Source organism: Natator depressus, chromosome 10 (assembly GCF_965152275.1).
Source record: "Natator depressus isolate rNatDep1 chromosome 10, rNatDep2.hap1, whole genome shotgun sequence".
In the NCBI taxonomy this organism is placed as follows: domain Eukaryota; kingdom Metazoa; phylum Chordata; order Testudines; family Cheloniidae; genus Natator; species Natator depressus.
Window position 1 is genome coordinate 32,708,432 of NC_134243.1, and position 16,951 is coordinate 32,725,382.

General features: G+C 46.2%; 1 protein-coding gene across 1 annotated transcript in view; it reads right to left on the reverse strand.

Annotated features, from left to right (window-relative positions):
- Positions 1-7,440: 7,440 nt before the first annotated feature.
- TRAP1 (TNF receptor associated protein 1) overlaps positions 7,441-16,951 on the reverse strand; it is a 79,097-nt gene continuing 69,586 nt past the window's right edge. Inside the window, exons 15-18 of the mRNA XM_074965682.1 lie at positions 16,192-16,277; positions 9,407-9,552; positions 8,917-8,989; positions 7,441-8,287 (exon numbers count right to left, since the gene is read on the reverse strand). Of these exons, the coding sequence (XP_074821783.1) occupies positions 8,186-8,287; positions 8,917-8,989; positions 9,407-9,552; positions 16,192-16,277 (407 nt within the window). The 3' untranslated portion in view covers positions 7,441-8,185. The remainder of the gene's footprint in view (positions 8,288-8,916; positions 8,990-9,406; positions 9,553-16,191; positions 16,278-16,951) is intronic.

Below are 16,951 nucleotides of genomic sequence, written 5' to 3' on the forward strand. Positions count from 1 at the left end.
CTCCCTTCTCTTCATGTGTCAGTATTTTTATGACTGCATCTGTAATTTTCACTCCATGCATCTGAAGTGGGTTTTTTACCCACGAAAGCTTACACCTAAATAAATCTGTTAAATCTTTAAGGTGCCACCGGACTCCTCATTGTTTTTACTTGAAGAAGTGGATTCTGCTTATGGTGAGCTGCTCCTCTATGTGGATGTGAGGTGATTAAGCAGGATCGAATTTTGGATTTTTGGATCTAATACCTGAAATCATCACTTTTCTAAAATCAAGGAACAAAGTGTGCAATGAGCCATCAGACAATGCATGGCTGCTAGATTTCAGGTTCCTCCTTACTGACATAACATCCTAACTGAACGAGCTGAACAGTGAACTGCTGGGAAAGGACAGAGACTTATCACATATGATCAGTGCAGTGAATGCATTCAAATTGATACTGGGTTGATAGTGTGATGGGTTCGGTCACAAAGACCCTCCTGGGACTGTCACATGATGTGCTGAGATTACCTCTGAGCCCATTTTCCCTGCCAGCTTGGGACTCCAGAACCCTGTCTTGTTGAGCCAGACATGCTAGCCTGCTGCAACACAGACCCAGGGTCTTGGCCATGCCCCCAAACCTGCAGACTAAACTGAAAACAGCTCAGCAGGTTTACCTGTCTCCAGCACCCAGATACCCACCTCCCAGTTGGATCCAAACCCCAAACAAATCTGTTTTACTCTGTATAAAGTTTATACAGGGTAAACTCATAAATCGTCCGCCCTCCATAACACTGATAGAGAGAGATGCACAGCTGTTTTCTCCCCCAGGTATTAATCACTTACTCTGGGTTCATTAATAAAGAAAAGTGATTTTATTAAGTACAAAAATACAAAAAGTAGGATTTAAGTAGTTTCAAGTAATAACAGACAGAACAAAGTAAGTCACCAAGCAAAATAAAGCAAAAACACGCAAGTCTAAGCCTAGTACCTTAAGAAACTGATTACAGGTAAATCTCACCCTCTGAGATGTTCCAATAAGCTTCTTTCACAGACTAGACTCCCTCCTAGTCTGGGCCTAATCCTTTCCCCTGGTACAGTCCTTGTTAGTTCCAGCAGACATCTTAGGTGGAAAGCAGGGGTTCTCTCATGACTTGGAACCCTCTTTGTTCTGTTCCACTCCCTTTCATAGCTTTGGCACAAGGTGGGACTCTTTTGTCTCTCTGGGTCCCTCCCCCTCCCCCCCCCTTTTAAATGGAAAAGTACCAGATTTAAAATGGATTCCAGTATCAGGTGTCATGATCACATGTCCTGTGAGTCCCCAGACTCCATTCTTCCTGGGCTGGCCCACAAGCACACAGGAAGGTTTGAAAGTAAACAGAGCCATTTACAACCAATTGTCCAAGTCAATGGGAGCCATCAAGATTCTAAACCACCATTAATGGCCCACACTTTGCATAATTACAATAGGACCTCAGAGTTATACTTCATATTTCTAGCTTCAGATACAAGAATGATACATACATACAAATAGGAGGAATATATTCAGTAGGTTATAACCTTTGTTATGATACCTTACAATAGACCTTTTGCATAAAGCATATTCAAGTTACATCACATTCACACTCATAAGCATATTTCCATAAAACATATGGAGTGCAATGTCACATGTGGTCCTCCCAGTTAAAGGATAAAATGCTGCAACACTTCCCGAGTCTGGAGAAAATACTAGAAAAAATTTAAGACAAAGAAAAATGCTTCCATCCAGAAATATTCTGTGCATAGCTGACCAAATTAGCAGAGGAATTCAACAGGCGATTTCAAGAATTAGACATGATGGAGCCAATCGTTATGTGTATCTCAAATCCATTCCTTCCAGCAGACATTGGTGCGTTGACTGTGACATTCCATCAGGTGTTTGATTTACAAAGTAGTGGAATTGATACAGAGAAAATTACCGTGCAAAGTGACATTGAGCTGAAAGCCAGATCAAGGGACAGCAAATTTTGGGGACTTGTAAACCGAGAAAAGTACCCCCTTCTATTGTCCTGTACTTTAAAAGTGGAAGCTTACTTTTGTTCCACCCATCTGTATAAGATGGTGTTCTCACAAATGAAGATGATCAAGTCCAAGTATCACACCTGTCTCACAGATGCTCATCTGCAGGACTGCATGTGACTAGCTATTTCAGATTACAACCTGAATTTTGAGACACTGGCAGATAATGTGTAGTCACAAGTGTCACACTGAGACTCAGTAAGTAGGGAAAATGTATAATTATGTATATTAAGCACTTGATCTCAGCTTATTTCTACATTTTCTTTGAGGTAGATCCTGGGCTGCACTTAAATTAAAAAAGTGATCTTGTGATTAAAAAGGTTGGAGACCACTGCATTACAACAATCTGTAACCCACTCGACCTCTCCCCCCTTTGTCCTATGCCTGTGTTATGAGAGAATGGGACTTGACATAACAGCAGCCATTTTGTGTGTTCAGATACCATTAACTGGAAGCAAGACACCGCATAGTCGGAAATAATTTGGCTTTTTCTTAGGCAGATAAAACAGCTGCACAGCTGCTTTGTCATGAATAAGGACAGATAAAGTGACAGACTCATGAGAATGAAAGGGAGTGTGGATAGCTGACCTTGGATGTGGGTGTCTGACTCTGAGTTTCTTGCTGGGAGTTGCTTTTGCTGATAAGTAGAAATGATGAGTTCTTTGTTGTTGCTAGGGAAATTGTCAGCCCATTAGGGGTTACTATGAGTTGTGGGCTTTGTTTTGAGCAACCTATAAGGATTAGTTAAGTGTGTGCAATTTGGAGATAGGTTTCAGAGTAACAGCCGTGTTAGTCTGTATTTGCAAAAAGAAAAGGAGTACTTGTGGCACCTTAGAGACGAACCAATTTATTTGAGCATAAGCTTTTGTGAGCTACAGCTCACTTCATCGGATGAAGTGAGCTGTAGCTCACGAAAGCTTATGCTCAAATAAATTGGTTCGTCTCTAAGGTGCCACAAGTACTCCTTTTCAATTTGGAGATAGTTGGGAGAAGTTCGGAGAGGATTTCTACAAGCTGGAAGACTGATATCTAACTCCCCGGTGGCTAGGAGGAAGGCTGGGCACTGGAACCCTGAGCATTCAACACCATCTCAGACTTTGGGTAACTGTATGTAGGGGCTCTAGATTATTGCTATTTTAGATGTGTGCTGTAGACTCAATAAAAACAAGGATTTTGGGGTGAAAGCACTTGTGCATACCAATCATTCATCAGACAGAGGAGCTGTGTCCCTATTGATTTATGTCCTGACAGCGCGTGGAAAACACAGACTAGTTACCATAGTTTCAGATTCAGAAAACCCCAGGTAACAACTGCAGAGGTGTTAATTGCCCACTTCATCTTGAATGGTTTCTTGTCATACATGTTAACGCCTTATGCTTAACAATCTGTTACACCTTATATTTAGCTGTGACACACTGATTACCTTTTAGACCTGAAGTAGACAGAGTTCTGTGTAGCTCTAAAGCTTGTCTCTTTCACCAACAGACGTTGGTCCAATAAAAACTATCACCTCACCCACCTTGTCTCTCTCATATCCTGGTACCACCATGGCTACAACAACGCTTCAAAGTGCCAGGCATTCTGGGACCCTTAAGACATTCCTATTAAACAAAACCTGTTTCCTCAGAAAGCACACACAATCCCTTTGGGTTGACGATCACATAGCAGACCTCACAATTGCCCCTAAAGACAGCTTTCGAACATTAAACTGAACTGGAGAATGGGTAGGAATTCTCTTGGGAAACAGGCTCCTGAGCTGCTGTCTACCCAACCTAGGCCAGAAACTCTGGATAGTTTTAGATCTCTGAAATGGCTACCTGCAGACAATACTGACCTACTTCACAAGAGGTTGGGAGAATTAGTGTTTGTAAAGCAAGACAGAAGTGCTAAGTATTATTAATGTCTCCTGAGTTCTCTGCTTTTGGAAACAATGGCCACTTCTTCCCTTAATGTGTTAAACAGTTGCTAGTGGAGGAGCTTAGACTGCAGATTCCTGGCTTGTGGTTTGTCTGTAAATCACAAAGCTGGACTCTACCCAAGACTCTCTCTTGAATGTTTCAGCAGGAAGTCTGGATGAAGAAAGCTCTGTTCTCAGTTATGTGGCCCAGTGAACTACTTTATGAGCTGGTCCAGTTTCCAGGTCCCAGCTAGACCTGCAAGGGATTCTGTCCAAGTCTCAAAGCACAGGGTCTCAGACACATTCTTCCAAACTGGATTTCACTGCCCATAAACATTTTACGTCTCCTGTGTTGAGGATGTATGTGACTCCTCAGTGCTGCCTGTGGGTCAGCTGACCAGCCTCAGAAAAAGGAGGAGGCTTGAGAGCCCAATTTATTACCTCTGTGAACTACATAAACACTTAGGGCTCATCTGTACACAGAATCTGAACTGGTTTAAACTTATTCCAATGTAGTTAAACCAGTGCTTAGATCAGTGGAGCCTGAAGCACAACCTAACAATCTTAACCAGTTTTGAATCAATAGATTGCCCACACACACAGGTTGCAGTGCTTTAACTAACTTGGAATAAAATCACACCTTATCAATATAATGGTGTGTAGGCCCGGACTTACTACTGCTTGTAGCCATGAATCAAAACAACATGGATGGGGCCTGAGCACTTCAGAGGACCCTAATGCTGTCCCAACTTGGGTCCTGGTGAAATCTGGCATGGAATTAAGCAGCACAGTTGAAAGCAAAATACATCAGGAAGGATGAACCAAGTGGCCCATCCATCAAAACTACCCACCAACATTGCAGGATGTTAAACGTTATTGGGAGGTTTGATTTTTGCTTGCTAGAGGAATCACAAAGGCTGCTCTGTTCTGTCTGCAAAGTCCAGAAAAAGTACCTGCTGGGATGGAAAGAGTTTGCTGGTGCAAATGCAAAGGAGGATGAATAATTTAGTACCTCTGCATGAAAGGAATGTGGTCAGAAGACAACAATTGACAACGCTGGTTTGCTGCCACCCTCCATATTGAACTTCTGCTGTAATGTGCATGTTCCATACAATGGTTTTTTTTTCTGCATAGAGCGTTCCCATATGGAGTGGAAGTGGGAAACTAGGCTGTCTATTCCTAGCTCAAGTGCCTCTTTTTTTACCTATATGTTTGGAGCAGCTCATCCTTTACATCACTTTTGTTAATGAAGGAGCCTCTGTTGTTCACTATGAAGAGCCCCCCTCAGACTCAAAGTCATTTGCAGACCAGTTGTCAAGCAAATCCTTTGCATCCATAGCATGACACTGCCAACGGGTCAGTAGTTTTTGTTCATCCCCTAATGGTGCTACATCTCATTTTCCCACCTATGCTTTGTAATGCTAACAGTGCATAAAATGTTCACAAAGCCTGCCTGCCTCAGCTACTCATTGCCTCTCCTGTCATGCACAGCTTTACCTTTGCAAACATATGGGTCCTGCATCAAAAGGATACGTCAATAGATCATTTTAATTCTATCACATCATGACTCGGTTGTTTCCATTCTCTTGCTGCATGGGCAGTCTCTGTTCCCCTTCTTCAGGGCTCTGGTATCAGCCATCATCAATGCAGAAGGATGGGATGGGTCAGGAATAAGGAATACGTGATACATCTCCTGCTTTGATATAGCATGATCACAAATGTGACTTTCTGATTAAAGTCTGACCCTCTGCTGCATGCTGCTGGTACTGCCTTCTTCACACACAGTTTATTGCCCCTTCTCATACTGACACAACAAAGGCTAGGGGGCAGGTTTTCATCTGAACAATTGTTACTTTGCTCCATCTTTTAGTCAGTCACCTCTCAACCACAAAGTTAGGGCCCTAAGGGCTGGTTGGTGCACAGGGTTCTTGGGATCATAGCCTGTTAGATAAGAGTTTATGCCCCTGCCAGGGGAGGATTTAGTTCCTGATAGAACACACAGGTTTTATAAACCAACACTGAACTTCAACTTAGCCAAAAGGACTCATTCCACTATGCAACACCTCCCCCGACCCCTATCAGCAATTGTCAGCAAACTCTGAATGGCCAGAGTGCAGGTGAGTACTTATCAGGAATTCACCAGAAATTTCCATTTCTTCACTCTGTTTCCATAAAAAGCTATAGCAACACATTACAATACAGTCTAGTTCCATGGATGCATACTATTTCTCCAGCAGTACAGGACAGCATACTATTTCTCCAGTGATCATACAGAGTTCTAACAAGCCCTGGATATACATGTAGCATCTAGTAATAACCTGTCATTCCTATATACTTGCACTGATTTGTTGGTAGAATGATCCAATATATCTGTTAACGGACTCTGCATAGAAGGTTGCCTCTCTTTAAGGAATATATTTTAAACAACTGTGCAGTCTTGGTTCAGTTCATGGAAGGAGGCATTTAATGACAGATTAACTACTGGCTGCAAATGTAGAGGCCTATATATGCCAGCTCATTTGCACTCTTACTGTTATACACAATATAACGCAGATTAGGTGTAAAACAGTTTACTGGATACTTCTCATTTAAATGACTAAGGAATTCCATCACAAACAGTGACAAGATGCCACATGTATCTTACTGGGAGCTGGACCGTGACCCACCACTCATTTCATATAAGCCACTGAACAGACTTCAGTCAGTGATGACACTGGTCATCATTTATCTGGTCTGGGTTAATCCTGGAGATGTAGAGGTGAAAGGTTCTACTCTCATTATCAGCCCCCAGACCAATCAGCCATTAGTTACTACTCTTCCTCATCTGAGTAAAACTGAAGGCTAAGGTAAGTATGTAAAAATGACACTACATTACTCTTGGATCTTATCTGGTCAGCATCATAAATGCTGATTTAGTGACTAGTTTTTACTACTTATTTGTGTTCACCTGCCGAGCTCACATAGCTCTGGGAGAGAGCTGACATCTATTCTGGCTCACATAGCACCAGAATCATTAACCAAGTTCTACTTACAGAATCTTATTACTGGAGATTTAAGGATGAACCAGAAAGAGCCTGGCCTGACTCTCAGAGCCCATGTTAAGTTTGCAGAGTTGCCAGTTATTAAAAAAAATCTTGTACACTGATTTGTCCATGTGTAACTGAGAAACAAACTTGGAGGACCATGATGACTCGTCTATCTCAGGCCCTTTCTGCTGGGTAGCAAGCACACGTTAGAAATCTGGAGTTCAGCTCTTATACCCTTAAGGACAAGAATAAGGGTTCATAGCGAAGGACTTGCCTCCCATCTTCCTTCCATTTCCCTCTATACTGCCTCCCCTAATCCACTCATGTTCCCACCAGCAGAGGGAACCCTCGCCCACCATTCTAGGATCCTGCTGCCTCTCAGAACTGGGGACTGTCTGAAGGGTTAAGAACTATCATTCTGTCAGACCTGGGACACAACATAGAACAAAATGAGGCAAAATCCCATGATGAAGGTACCTTGAAATGAAGAGGAATTTATTTAACATAAATAAACAGAACAGAGATTACCAGGGGCATGCAAATTATGCCACAAGGGAAGCAAAAACCCTGGAAACTGTCCAAAAAGTCAAGTGGTCTTGTCAAACATTTCCCCAGCTGCAGGGATGAGTTCAGTGATCCAGCAGCTGAGCTACCTTACCTGCTACGCTACTCTGTTGACAGATCATTGTTCCATTAATAGTACCTGTGTTTGCTAGTGGCAACAATCCATCCTTGTGCCTGCTAAGCCCTAGGTGCCAGGCAGAGGTGGAGGTTTCCTGACAAGCTAATGCATTTTGCTAGTGCTGAAGGCTGGTGTTCTGAGCCCAAGGGCTAATTCCTGGGTGGGCATACGGGGAGCTAATCTGGACTCCTGGTGTCAACTACTCTGTTGGGAAAGGCTGTTTCTACAATCAATATGAAATTAAGACTTTTGGGCCAAATGTAGAAATCCTGGCAAATCATTTTAGCAGTAACCTCCAGGTTTTGTCTCAGCAGGACGATGGGACTCTGTGTGGGCAATACACAGTCCAGTAATTACAACTGCAACCTCCCTATAAAGTGAAACTTGGAAGCATATTTAGATGTCACGCAGAGATGCAGATATTCTACCCCACGCAGCAGAGTCTGGGAACAGACGGATGTTCCAACAGTCAACAACAAAAGCAGTTGTGCTGGAGGAAACAGTGACTGGCATCTGGCACAGAGCTTGCCCTTTCGATCAGTTTGGGCTCAGTGTTTTTCCAGGGCTTTGGTAAGGAGTTCATTCAGACGGCTCACCATAGGTCTGGGGTCATCATTCAGTCCTGCTGCTATCATGGCGTTCTCATAAATCTGAGTGAGACAAGGGCACAGAGAAGAGAAGGAATGTTATTAGCAGCAGGAGCCACCTTGGTATGAAATGGAGAAGTGCAGCTCCTCTGTAGAAGATCATGGGATACACATCAAGGCACATCTGGGGGGATCATATGATAGGAAGAGGTGGTGACCAGGGATTCTCTCCAGCACCCCATGCCCCGGAGTGCATGTGAGTGTGACGTCCCATTTGGAGTCTTGGTCGGTTTCAGACAGACTTACCATCCCCTCCCCACTTCAAAAGAGCCATCTTAAATGCCAGGTGCTTCCAACACACAAGCCTATGAACTCTCTCTGCTTTTTCCCTCCCTGCCCTTCTTTCCCAAGCGCAGTCCACCCCGCAGGGTGAACAGCATAGCTCCTAGCTCTGCACCAGACATGAGTTGCAGTAGGGTCAGAGTGGGTAACACTGAGCCACGTTCCTGGACGACATCACAACATTATAGAAAAAATGGACCCTGGGCCATGCAGGACTAAAAATACCTAGAATGGGGACCATTGGGTGTATGGTTCCAGCTGGTCAGGAGGACAGCCTTGGCCCACTCCCTTACTGCCCATTGATATGGCAGCCTGCCCAGGGAGCATGGTGGTGCAGACATGGCTCTCACCTGATCGAGCAGCAGCTGGGCCAGGTCGGGCTGGCTAACCCTCAGCTGACTGAGTTTCTTGATCAGCGCATGCCTGCAACGGAATGAGAGATCAACACAGCGTCGCAGTGCCCCTTGGACGCATGACAACACCACTGATCACAAGAGGAGCAAGGCGCTATGGAGGAATAGCAAAATGCCTCCCTTATGGCCAAAAGTTCCCTTCTCTGCCTCTTTACCTGTGAGCTTCTCCCTCCCTCCTTCCACATCCCAGCCCCATAACCTATGGGGTGGATAATGCAGATGGTAACTGCTGCGGGACCCCCATGAGGCTGGACATCATGTGAGCTTGCATCCGTCACTGTGCACAGCTCCACAGGCCAAGACACAGCAACATAAATGCAGCACTTAGAGAATGGAGGATCCCAGCTGGTTCAAGTTCGCCATGCCAGCCGGTGTCTGCCTTTGCACAACATCCAAGCTGAAGTGCTCTGGCTCTGCCCCACCTCACCCCGTGTTTATCTCCAGTGTGGGCTGCAGGATCTGGGCACGCTCCTCGTTGGTCTTGGCCAGCTGCTGCATGCGCAGAAAGTGGCGGGCAGCCCCCATCTCAAGCACAGTGATCATGGCCGGGTGGGTGTCCAGTCGTGGAGTCACCTGTCAGAGGAACAACAAACAGTGATGGGATGGGAAATGCAGGCGGCTCAGAAGTCAGGGATAATGAAGGGCTCAAAGGCTGGTTTTCGGCCAAGGAGGAGGATGTCTCCTCAGTGCAGAAACTACACAAAACTCCAAGAGAACTGACACCCACACTCAAGAAACTGCCTACAACGGGGTGAAAGCCCACGGCCTGAACGGTACCTTTTTGAGTGCGTGTGTGTGAGTGAGAGAGACAGACAGACACTGAGCACAGGGCGGGAAGCTTGGATGATATGGGTCTAATTCTGCCTCTGCCGTTATCTACCTACCTAAGGGTATGTCTACACTACGAAATTAGGTCGATTTTATAGAAGTCCATTTTTAGAAATCGATTTCATATGTCCACATTAAGTGCATTAAGTTGGCAGAGTGCATCCTCACTACCGTGGCTAGCATTGATTTACGGAGCGGTGCACTGTGGGTGGCTATCCCACAGTTCCCACAGTCTCTGCCACCCATTGGAATTCTAGATTAAGCTCCCAATGCCTGATGGGGCAAAAACATTGTTGCGGGTGGTTTTGGGTACGTCGTCAATTGCCCCTCCCTCCGTGAAAGCAATGGCAGACAATCGTTTCGCGCGTTTTTTCCATGCAGACGCTGTCAGGGTTCCCTCCCCACTCTGAACTCTAGGGTACAGATGTGGGGACCTGCATGAAAGATCCCCTAAGCTTATTTCTACCAGCTTAGGTTAAAAACTTCCCCCAGGCACAAATACTTCCTTGTCTTTGGATGGGTACTACTGCCACCACCAAGTGAGTTAGACAAAGATACAGGAAAAGGACCACTTGGAGTTCCTCTTTCCCTAAAATATCCCCCCTAGCCCATTCACCCCCTTTCCTGGGGAGGCTTGAGAATAATATACCGACCAAATAGGTTAACAAAGTGAGCACAGACCAGCCCTTTGGGTTTTTAGGACACTAAAAACTAATCAGGTTCTTAAAAACAGAACTTTATTATAAAAACAAAATAAAAGAAGCACCTTTGTAAAATCAGGATGAAAGGTAATTTTACAGGGTAATCAGATTCAAAACACAGAGGATTCCCCTCTAGGCAAAACTTTAAAGTTACAAAAAAAACAAAACAAAAAAAAAAACAGGAAAAAACCTCCCTCTTAGCCTAGGGAAAATTCACAAGCTAAAACAAAAGATAATCTAACGCATTTTCCTTCCTATTACTTAGGATTTGTAATCTTAGATGCTTAGTTCAGGTATGGCTTTAGGAGATGTATTTTCCCTGCCCTGCTTCCTCGCTGACCCGGAGAGAACACACAGAAAAACAAAACAAAAACCTTCCCCCATAGATTTGAAAGTATCTTCTCCCCTTATTGGCCCTTTTGGTCAGGTGCCAACCAGGTTATCTGAGCTTCTTGACCTTTGACAGGCAAAAGGAGGGATTTTATGCTACCCTTAACTGTATGTTTATGACAGACGCCATACCTCGGCAAGCATGGAGCCCGCTCAGCTCAGTGTCACCGCTGCTATTATGTCCTGGGTGTTGCTGTCAGCAGACGGTGCGTACGACTGCTAACCGTCATCATCCACCGCTTCCGTTACAACTCTGCTCTCCTGTTCTTGTAAATGAGCTCAGTCTCAATAGCAAATTTCTCCATGTTATCATCATCCACCGCTTCCGCTGCAACACTACTCTCCTGGTGCCATGAATCCACCTCGCAGGTCCTCTTGTCGTTCTACATAAATATCTATTTTTGTGGCATCCGTCATCATCCATCGCTTCTGCTGCAACTCTGCTCTCCTACAGACGCCATACCACGGCAAGCATGGAGCCCACTCAGCTCACCGCTGTTGTTGTGAGCATTGTAAACACCTCACGCATTATCCTGGAGCATGTGCAGAACCGGGCTAAGAGACGCCAGCACGAGGACGATCTTGATGAAGACATGGACACAGACGTTGGGACATCATGGTGGCAGTGGGGCTGACTGATACTGTGGAACGCTGATTCTGGGCCCCGCAAACAAGCACAGACTGGTGCGACCGCATAGTGTTGCGGGTATGGGATGATTCACAGTGGCTGCGAAACTTTCGCATGCGTAAGGCCACTTTCCTGGAACTCTGTGAGTTGCTTTCCCCCGCCCTGAAGCGCAGGAATACCAAGATGAGAGCTGCCCTGACAGTTGAGAAGCGAGTGGTGATAGCCCTGTGGAAGCTTGCTACGCCTGACTGCTACCGGTCAGTCGGGAATCAATTTGGAGTGGGCAAATCTACTGTGGGGGCTGCTGTCATCCAAGTAGCCAATGCAATCATTGACGTTCTGTTATCAAGGATAGTGACTCTGGGAAATGTGCAGGTCATACTGGATGGCTTTGCTGCAATGGGTTTCCCTAACTGTGGTGGGGTTACAGACAGGACGCTATCTTGGCACCAGACCACCTTGCCAACCAGTACGTATACCGCAAGGGGTACTTCTCAATGGTGCTGCAAGCACTGGTGGATCACAAGGGAGGTTTCACCGACATCAGTGTGGGATGGCCGGGAAAGGTACATGATGCTCGCATTTTTAGGAACTCCGGGCTGTTCGAGCAGCTGCAAGAAGGGACTTAATTCCCAGACCAGAAAATTACTGTTGGGGATGTTGAAATACCAATAGTTACCCTTGGGGACCCAGCCTACCCCTTGCTCCCATGGCTCATGAAGCCATACACAGGCAGCCTGGACAGTAGTAAGGAGCAGTTCAACTATAGGCTGAACAAGTGCAGAATGGTGGTAGAATGTGCCTTTGGACATTTAAAAGCTTGCTGGCGTTGTTTGCTGACTAGGTCAGACCTTAGCGCAACCAACATTCCCATTGTTATTGCTGCTTGCTGTGTGCTCCATAATATCTGTGAGAATAAGGGGGAGACTTTTATGGCAGGGTGGGCGGTTGAGGCAAATCGCCTGGCATCCGATTTTGAGCAGCCAGACACCAGGGCGATTAGAAAAGCATAGCAAGGCACACTGCGCATCAGGGAAGCTTTGAAAACCAGTTTCATGACTGACCAGGCTTCAGTGTGACAGTTGTGTGTATTTCTCCTTGATGCAAACCTGCCCCCTTTGTTGTTTTTAATTCCCTGTAAGCCAACCACCCTCCCCCCTTCGAAATAAAGTAACTATTGTTTTGAAACCATGCATTCTTTATTAATTAAAAAAATGGGAGATAACTGACAAGGTAGACCGGGTTGGGGGCGGGGGAGGGAAGGACAAGTCCACATTGCTTATTGTAGCCACACTACAAATGAAACTGTTTGAATGACAGCCTTCTGTTGCTTGGGCCATCCTCTGGAGTGTAGTGGCTGGGTGCCTGGAGCTTCCCCACCCCACGTTCCTGGGTGTCTGGGTGAGGAGGATATGGAACTTGGGGAGGAAGTCAGGCGGTTGTACAATGGATGCAGCGGGGGTCTGTGCTCTTGTTGGCTTTCCTGTAGCTGCACCAGATGCTTCATCATGTTCGTTTGCTGCCCCATTAGCCTTAGCATCGCCTCCTGTCTCCACTCTCCTGCCTATGCTCTTCGCGCTCACTTAATGCTTTCCTAGCCTCTAACATTGAATGCCTCCATGCATTCAGCTGTGCCCTATCAGTGCGGGAGGACTGCATGAGCTCGGAAAACACGTCATTGCGAGTGCGTTTTTTTCACCTTCTAATCTGCGATAACTTCAGGGACAGAGATGATAGGGGAGCCTAGAAACATTTGCACCTGGGGAGAGATAAAAAGGGAGAGTAAAATTTACGATGATACATTTCTGAGAACAAAAGGGAGACTCTTTAACAGTGAATCAAGCAATTCACAGCAGACAGCACATGTGCTTTAGGTACAAGGTCGCATTTTGCCTTTTATATTGAGCGCCTGCCGGTATGGGGACACATCACACACGGCTGGGCAACAGAATTTGGTTTCCATGCAGCCATGGTAAGGCAAAGGGTACGCAGGATTGGCTTCTTATGCATAACACGTGGGAATGGTTTCAAACTGCAGCGCCATCCTTTCCCATAGCAAGCAATGGGTTGGGTTTCACATTTAAAAGGAGGAGCTGCAGTTTTAGGGTGGATGTGCAGCATACATCTCCCTCAAACCCACCGCGTGGCTATTCTCTGGGATGATCCCTTTTAGCCAAGCGCAAAGAGCCCAGCATGAACAGGGTCCTTTTACTGTTCCCTTACAAAAATTCTCCTATTTCAACCAGGTGACCATGAATGATATCACTCTCCTGGGGCTAACACAGAAAGATATAGACCGAATGTTGCTTGAATGTGACCAAAACCCAAGACCATTTGCTGCCATGCTTTGTGCTGCAGTGATTCCAGAATACTTCCAGAGTACCTCCAGGAGAGGTTCATGGAGATGTCCCTGGAGGATTCCTGCTCCATCCCCAGACATGTGAACAGACTTTTCCAGTAGCTGTACCGGCCACAAATGCATCCCAATTCTTCAGGGCAAATCAAACATTAAACACTATTGCTTTTAAACCCTGTACTGTAGTTACAAATGTGCACTCACCAGAGGTGCCTTCTCCAGCTTCAGGGTCGGGGATCCCACCTTCGGAGGGTATTGGCTCCAGGGTGATGAAAAGGTCCTGGCTGCTGGGAAGAACGGATTCACCGCTTGCCTGCGGCGCATTCTCCTCCTCCTCCTCATCCACAAAATCCTCCTCCCTGTTGTGCGAGACTCCCCCCTTTCAAGTGTCCACGGACAGTGGTGGCAGGGTCCCCTCCTAGAATGCCGTGCAGCTGATCATAGAAACGGCATGTCTGGGGCTCTGACCCTGAGCTACCGTTTGCCTCCTTTGTCTTTTTGGTAGGCTTGCCTCAGCTCCTTAACTTTCACGCGGCACTGCTTTGTGTCCCTGTTGTAGCCTCTCTTCAACATGCCCTGTGAGATTTTGGCAAATATATTTGCATTTCTTTTTTTTTTATCGGAATTCTGCCCGCACAGATGCTTCTCCCCATACAGGAATCAGATCCAGTGTCTCTCTTTCAGTCCATGCTGGAACTCGTTTGTGATTCTAGGAGGACTGCATGGTCACCTGTGCTGCTGAGTTCGCCACGCTGACCAAACAGGAAATGAAATTCAAAAATTCCTGGGGCTTTTCCTGTGTACCTGGCTAGTGCATCGGAGATCAAAGTGCTGTCCAGAGCAGTCACAATGGAGCACTCTGGGATAGCTCCCGGAGGCCAATACCGTCGATTTGCGTCTGCACTACCCCAAATTCGACCCAGCAAGGTCAATTTTAGTGCTACTCCTAGTGCTACTCTCCTCCAGGGAGAAGTACAGAAGTCGATTTTAAGAGCCCTTTAAAGTCGATGGAACGGGGTTGGTTGTGTGGATGCATTCATTTTAAAATCGACCTAATGCGGCTAAATTCGACCTAACCCCGTAGTGTAGACCAGGCCTAAGAGTTTGCTACAGTGCCCGTCCCCACAGTATGTAACTGCTCCACTGACTCCTTTTCTCTGACCTCAAGCCAGTCACCTACCTACACTGTACAGAGGCAGAACAATTAAGATCCTCCACCCAGAGGGGTGTATACGCTTGTGAAGCACTCTGAAGATGAAGCGCTGTATCAGTTCACTCTACTGTTTACAGAGTGAGAACTTGAAGAATTATTCTACCAACAAACATTATTGATCACTCAGCATGTTCACTACTAGCCTAACTACTCCTTGGTAACCCAAGTGTACCTGAACAATCCGACTACAATCACACCTCTGAGCCAAGCCAAAGAACTGGTGTCTGTAGGAGCACATCCTGGCCTCTAGAGCGCTTTCCTGTGTCCTGGAGTGGTGCTGCAGGGGTCCTTTCAATCTAACAAACCCTCCAGCCCTTCTGGTGTCAAGAGAATCTGTCATCTTATGCAGCCTAGTTCTCTAGCTAAGTCACTGCTCAGTCTATCTCCTTTTGTAGCGAGCAGAAAGGTCCAAATATAAGGAACTCGAAGTCCAGCGGTCTTGGACTCGCTCCTCTGACCTATGACTAATGCTCACTGTCCTTGACCATTTTCCACCTCCCTTCTTAGTCTGGGTAAGAGGTAGGAGGACCCAGGCCCCCCCACTCTACTGGGCTCCAGCTCAGGACCTTTGTTCGGCGCAGGCAGAGTTAACCCTTCTCAAGACTCTTGCTGTTCCCTACCTCTTTGGGTTTTACAGTCTCTTGTTCTGCTCCTCTCTCTCTTTGGAGTGTTGGCTTCTCTTCTTACCATTTTGTTATCAGGAGTTTCTCTCTCCAGTACCTCTGTCTCTCTAGCAGCTACCCTGCCGTCCTGCCATACAGCCCTTTAATACTCCCAGCTGCCGTGGGGCTGCCAATCAGCTCAGGCTGAGCAGACAGACAGACAGTCTGCATTAGCCCTTTGGTTGCACCTACACGGCTAACTAGACAAGACAGACAAAGGAATGGTTCTTACACCCATTTTACAGGTGGGGAATTGAGGCACAGAGAGATTAAATGATTTGCCCAAGGTCACATTGAAAATCTGTGGCTGAACCCACATCTTCTGGACCCTAGTTCAGTGCCTTGACCACAAGACCATCCTTCCTCTTTTCAGAGGTTATGATCTATACAGGTCTTTTCTACCTTTAGCTACTAGAATCCTATAGCACGTGTACCTTAACATTGGTGACTCGAGAGCCCAATGCATTCCTCATCCAGGCCATCAGCTCCTCAGCCTCTTTCTCCGTCAGGCGTTCTGCAGCTGGGGAGGAGGAGGATGGGTTACATTACAGTACTGTCTGTCACTGGGCAGCACTGTGCTTTGCTCCTGAAAAGCAGCTTTGTCCTTTCACATATCCATCCATCTGCTCTCTTACCAAACAGAGATGCAGAGATACGGCACCATGCCAAACGCACAAGCTCAACCTGCATCATTCCAGAGACCACCTCATACATAAAGAGGGCAAGCTTATTCCACCCCAATCCCCACGCTGAAATATCACCCCTAGGATCAGGAGTTTCTGCTTTTAAAATGAAGCTGGCTTTAAAACTACGATAGACCAGAGGTGCCCATGAACTCACTATGCAATATTTTAATCACTGTTTTAAACTAGAAAACTGCTTGGGTCCTGTCCACAGCAGGGCCTGCTCTCTTACCAGACAGGGTTTTGACCCCAGTGTAGACAGGACAACGTTAGATTTCTTTTATTTTAAAGAGAAGAATTTACCTCTATACTATAATGCTCCTGCTTCATGGTTCTCGGTGTTATTATTGAGAATATAATCAACACTTCATAGCCCTTTACAGTCACTGGCCTCATGAATCCTCAGTGGCCCACTGAGCTTTGTAGGACAATGCAGGCTGGCTAAAAGGCCTCCCAGAGTGGGCCTGCAGCACTGGTTGGGGAAGGGAGGCTGCATCCCCACCCGCTCCTT